The sequence below is a fragment of the Ruditapes philippinarum genome, unplaced genomic scaffold (genome assembly GCF_026571515.1).
Source record: "Ruditapes philippinarum isolate M1 unplaced genomic scaffold, ASM2657151v2 ctg4684_1_1_1_1, whole genome shotgun sequence".
NCBI classification, from domain to species: Eukaryota; Metazoa; Mollusca; class Bivalvia; order Venerida; family Veneridae; genus Ruditapes; species Ruditapes philippinarum.
In genome coordinates, this window is record NW_026862246.1 from 17462 (window position 1) to 23571 (window position 6110).

The window sequence follows — 6110 nt, forward strand, 5'->3', positions numbered from 1 at the left end:
GTCAGCTGTTTTCCAGCTTTATAGATGGGTGGAAGAAGATCTCTGGTGTTCCTCCGTGCACGAATGGGAACCTGAGTCAAGTAAGCTAGCTGGATAGCTTCCTCACATGAAAGAATCCCAAGTCGCTAGTACTAGTGGGATTCAAACTAACTGTGGTAAGGGGGGAATAGATGGACACTAGTCCCAGAAGAACACAAAGCAATATACTCAAAAGATGAGTATTTTATGCACCTAATTTTCTTGTATTTTCAATAAGTCACACAATATATCTGTCAAAAATCATGTATTTATTTTGTTGATTTTAAATTTGGAAATGTATGAACAATAAACATGAATTTAGGTAGGGTAGGTAGATTTCTGCAACAGTCCTCTGTGACCTACTAATTGATCAAATTGTCTCAATGAAAACACAAAGGAAAGTTAAAACACTCGGCATTACATCATTGCACGTTAGATACATGTACTAAGTAACCCTGTCATTTGTGAATAAATTACATGCCCTTACCAAAACTTTCGTTGTTAATCTAAAATCTTAGGCGGATTAAATCCACTAATCTCGTGTAAGCTGCAACTTAGTCAAGCATGTGGACTGTCTAAATTACAAACATATTTATTCAAATGAAGTACAATATATTTAAACAACATTTTAAGTATTACTTTAAAGGAAAATGAAGTTAACTTAGATAAAATGACATAGCATTGTTCTTTGTGATTTTTTTTAATTCTGTTTAAATGAATTCGCTGTTTTCACGGTAAACATATATTAAAAATGGAATATCCGAAACCCAGGCTACTTAGTTAAGAGAGCAGCTAGCCGGTAGCATTAAGAAAGAAGCTATCAACTCGCATTAAGACAGAAGGTATTCCCTCCAGACACGATGGATAAGATGAGCGTGTCAATGAGCACGAAATCTCGTGCATCAGTGACGACGATAGATGACTCGGCGTTTTCTATGGTAGCTGCAATAGATATAGGAACATCTCACTCGGGATATGCTTATGGAATAAGGTACCATTTTTTCACATTAATATTTAACATGTGTAAAAGTTTAATTTGAAGATATGTTTAAAATTTGCGGATTTCTTTATAAAATCTCCGAACAAGAGTCTTGTCACCGTCGGATACCCACGGTTGATTAAATACTAATGGTTCGGCCGTGGGTATCCGACGATGGAGTTTTGTATTAGAAGGTATTATCTGCAAAGGGAGGTAACAAATAACATGACTTCGATAGTTCCTAATTCGCTTACAGCACATGTTCAAACAGAGAACAAAACACTGATAAAATTACTTATTAAAAGATTACCTTTATTGTGTATGATATATTTTTTGTTAGTTTTATTTGCAACATATTTCAAGCGATTTGCTAAAATGATATAATCGCTGATATCTGGGAAATATTTTTGCCCTTTTCTCATGATTTTATATTGTTTCCATTTAGACGGGAGTTAGATGAAAACATGGACAGTGTTATAATGAATGGACACTGGAACGGCCTTGAAAAATCTGTGGCAACATTCAAAACCCCTACCCATCTATTGCTGAACGAAAAGCGGGAATTCGAGGCGTTCGGTTACGAGGCAGAAAAGCGTTATTCAGAATTGTACCAACAAGGCCGTCATCAGAGATGTTATTTTTTCAGGCGTTTCAAAACAAAACTGACCAGCCAGGTAGCTAAAAATGAGATAATTTGTTGATAAATGTAGGAAAGATTGCTTGAAGTAGTAATTTATACCGCTGGGGACATGTAACCCTCAAAAGACAAACCTTCGGTAAAGCACCGTCCTCGGTTTGGTGGGTAAACAAATGCACGCACGCACGCACACACACCGCCCAATGAGGACGGTGATTTTTTAAAAAAAAACACACACTAAAGGTCCCTTTGCTGACAATTGGCCCAACCATACTGTATCTTTGGCACCAAAATTTATTTACTTCATTGACCTCGTGTTAAATTTTCTTCTTTATTACTCGTTGTAAGAGCGGGCGTCCGTGACCGAGTGGTTAAGGTCATTGACTTCAAACCACTTGTCCCTCACCGCTGTGGGTTCGATTCCCGACAGGGACTTGGATTCTTTCATGTGAGGAAGCTATCCAGCTAGCTTACGGAACGTCGGTGGTTCTACTCAGGTGCCCGTTCGTGCCTGAAATAATGCACGGAGGGGCATCTGAGGTTTTCCTCCACCAGTAAAGCTGGAACGTCGCAATATGACCAATACTGTGTCGATGTGACGTAAAACCCAATAAAACAAACAAACAAACAAACAAACTCGTTGTAAGAGGAAACGTTTATTTCATTTCAGCTGCTAAAACTTTGTTAAGAGGAGCGTCCCTTTCAAAATATTGTTTTCTGTTTTGAAATATTCTTTTTATTGGGAAATTTTAATCAATTTTGCTTATCATACTTAAAAAATCTACATATTTTTTCAAAGGTTATCAAAACATCGATGAATTTAAAAGATGAGAATGGGAAACCAATTCAGGGATTGAAAGTATTTTCAGTCACCATACGATACCTTAAAGGTCATCTTTTAAACGCTCTACGCATGCGCGGAAGGGAAGTTGCGACGGAGGACATTAAATGGATGGTGACTGTACCGGCATTCTGGAACGATGTCTCGAAACAGTTTATTAGACAAGCTGCTATTCAAGTACGAATTTATGCTGATTTTCATTTTTCTGTATGCAAATAAACGCTCAGAATGTGTACATATAAAGTTTACCTGTAGGAACATTGTCCCTAAGGAGTACATATTTATTGTTACTAAAAGACAAAATACTTTTTCTTGATATTTTACCACAAATACTACTGTCTTGAGACATAACTTGTTAAAAAAGATCATGTTTAGAATTTGCTATGCTTGCCATCACAGACGCTTGGGGTTTGGAGCTCAAAACGCCTTTAAAATCCAAATAAAATGCATATTTGTCAATTCCAGGACATGTACTGATCATATATATCAAAAAATCTTAATATATGCCGTTCTGAAAAAAAAATCATATTTCAACATCTATAATAATACACAAGATAAAAATGTTCGCCGGAAAAAATCCGCACCCCTACCGTCATAATCACCATGTATTTTAATCCATTTCCAATATTTTCACATAATCCTTTGCTCCATCGACACAGAAGATATAATTCTTCACGATGATGGTCAATTTTAAACTTCAACGGTAATATAAACAACGCAACAGCCGAAATAAACATCAATATTCTCGCCGTTTTTTTTTTTAACGACAAAAACTTTCGATAAATTCAATGGACCAGACGGCTATGAACGAAGCTATCCGATTATGTGGTTCCCAAACTTAAAAGCGCTGCGCATTTTGCACACGGCAAAGCTGGGGCCACATAATCGGATAGCTTCGTTCATAGCCGTCTGGTCCATTGAATTTATCGAAAGTTTTTGTCGTTAAAAAAAAAACGGCGAGAATATTGATGTTTATTTCGGCTGTTGCGTTGTTTATATTACCGTTGAAGTTTAAAATTGACCATCATCGTGAAGAATTATATCTTCTGTGTCGATGGACCAAAGGATTATGTGAAAATATTGGAAATGGATTAAAATACATGGTGATTATGACGGTAGGGGTGCGGATTTTTTCCGGCGAACATTTTTATCTTGTGTATTATTATAGATGTTGAAATATGATTTTTTTTCAAAACGGCATATATTAAGATTTTTTTGATATATATGATCAGTACATGTCCTGGGATTGACAAATATGCATTTTATTTGGATTTTAAAGGCGTTTTGAGCTCCAAACCCCAAGCGTGTATTATTATAGATGTTGAAATATGATTTTTTTTCAAAACGGCATATATTAAGATTTTTTTGATATATATGATCAGTACATGTCCTGGGATTGACAAATATGCATTTTATTTGGATTTTAAAGGCGTTTTGAGCTCCAAACCCCAAGCGTGTATTATTATAGATGTTGAAATATGATTTTTTTTCAAAACGGCATATATTAAGATTTTTTTGATATATATGATCAGTACATGTCCTGGGATTGACAAATATGCATTTTATTTGGATTTTAAAGGCGTTTTGAGCTCCAAACCCCAAGCGTCTGTGCTTGCCATTACATAATTGGTCACGGAGAGTTACAAATACCTCGTAACTATTGACATTTTTTGTAAATGATAACTCTGGACAAAACATACACTTTTAGATTTCTTATTACTGTTTTTATTTATCAAGTATATGAGAAATAAGTAAAACATGATTTTTTAGCATATTTATCGCACTGTTTCACCACATACAGTTTCTTCTCAAGCAGGAATCGCATAATTTCGGCATATTCCGTCTGACTTCGGAAAGTAGACTGTGACAAGATATTCCATTTATTTTTCAGGCCGGTATACCTGGTGAGCGGTTAAAACTTGCTCTAGAAGCGGAAGTTGCGTCAGTTTACTGTCAGAACATGAAAGGTGTCGGCAAATTACCTATACATTCTGTCGGAACAACGTACGTTGTGGCTGATCTCGGAGGTAAGAGAAATAAAAACATGTACATGTATTTCCATTGGGTATTATAAGAAAGTTTAGCGTAAACTTGTAGGAGTATTTTTTTGCAGCTGGATATGTACATGTAGATCACATGGCAGGATCGAACTTTTGAGCCTGGACCAACCGACTACACGCCTTTAAAACCAGGCAGCTTTTATTTCACCAATCCGGACCAAAACACTATTCATAAGAACTATTTAAAAGATCTTTGAGCTAGTTTGAAAAAAATCATATTTCAACTTTGGATCAATGTATATATGCGCACTTTAGAAACGTTCCATGTTTTACATGCTCTTTTATTTGGATTTGCTTTCGTTGGCATAGTTTAGATTAAAACTTAACTTTTCATGTTACATAACCTACAGTATTCTATATTTTTCACTAGGGGGTACAACGGACGTTGTATTTCATGTCAAGAGACAGGATGGCCGGATTAAGGAGATGAATAGAGGTGGTGGTTGTACAGCGGGTTCCGGACATATTGACAACGCTTTCCTTCAGTTTCTAGTTCGAGTATTCGGTGCGCCGGCAGTTAGGGAGTTTTTAGACGAAAGCAAAGTTGAGCTTTTGGAACTGCTGCGTGACTTTGAAGGAAATAAGTGCCAATTGACAACTAATCATAAAACACCTCTATCTGTACGGATACCGGTCGGGCTTGAAAGAATCTGTCGTAAAATCCATAAAGGTGAGACGATGACTTCTCTGTTTACAAAGTCGGTTTACAGAGATAAAGTAAAGGTGTCCGACAATAAGATGCATTTTGAACCATCTTTGTTCTACGACTTCATTCGGTCTGCCTGTATTGACATTGCGCGATGCATTAAATCTGTTTTGTCGGAGAAAAACGCCAAAGACTGCAGTAATTTAATCTTAGTCGGCGGAATGGCTGGTTCAAATGTGGTTCAGGAAGTATTGAAGAACGAGCTCGAGGGGAAAACAAACATTCAACGAATAGTAGTTCCGCCGGAACCGGAACTTTCGGTTCTTAAGGGTGCGGTTATGTTCGGACATCAACCACGAAGTATATTTCAACGAGTGATAAGATATACGTATGGTCTGCGAAAAGCAAAGCTATTTAACCCGGATGTACATCCACAGGATAGGATGGTCACCCTTCAAGGAATGGATTTTGTTACGGATGTGTTCTGTCCTTTTATATCTGCTGGTTCCCGCGCACCTGTTGGGTTCATGTCTTATGACTCATTGACAACGATAGAACCATTCCAGAAAGTGATAGAAATAGACGTATACTTTTCGTCTGATCTGAATCCGACCTACGTTACAGACAAGAACACGTGGATTCTAGGTAAAATAGAATATCAAGTCCCTAATCCGTCTAGGGAAGAGAGAACTATTTATATTGAATTTATCTTCGGAGATACGGAACTTATAATCAATATAACTGACCGCAAAACAGCTTCAAGGTTTAAAAATACCTTCCCGGAAATTGAAAAATGAGAGAAATAAGTTAAATCAGTGTCGTATTTAACGGTCAGTCACATCGTTCAGTGCGTGAACTTGAGTGCATGTATTAGTTACCAGCACTCCAGTCACCGTACTGTCTGTCGGGGACAGAAATAGGGTATGCTC

At 37.0% G+C, this 6110-nt stretch overlaps 1 protein-coding gene across 1 annotated transcript; it reads left to right on the forward strand.

The window, feature by feature from the left end:
- The first annotated feature begins 508 nt into the window (after window positions 1-508).
- On the forward strand, window positions 509-6110 carry LOC132718412 (heat shock 70 kDa protein 12A-like). The gene is made up of 5 exons (XM_060702106.1): window positions 509-1009; window positions 1443-1671; window positions 2434-2652; window positions 4367-4502; window positions 4906-6110. Exons 1-5 carry the CDS (start codon window positions 879-881, stop codon window positions 5976-5978), a joined length of 1788 nt encoding a protein of 595 aa, XP_060558089.1. The 5' UTR covers window positions 509-878; the 3' UTR covers window positions 5979-6110.

Excerpts from the sequence above, each read along its gene's own strand:
- LOC132718412 (XM_060702106.1), top strand. The coding sequence starts at position 879 with ATGGATAAGATGAGCGTGTCAATGAGCACGAAATCTCGTGCATCAGTG. Across the intron at positions 2,653-4,366 it reads TTAGACAAGCTGCTATTCAA|GCCGGTATACCTGGTGAGCG; the intron begins GTACGAATTTAT and ends TTTATTTTTCAG. Across the intron at positions 4,503-4,905 it reads CGTTGTGGCTGATCTCGGAG|GGGGTACAACGGACGTTGTA; the intron begins GTAAGAGAAATA and ends ATTTTTCACTAG.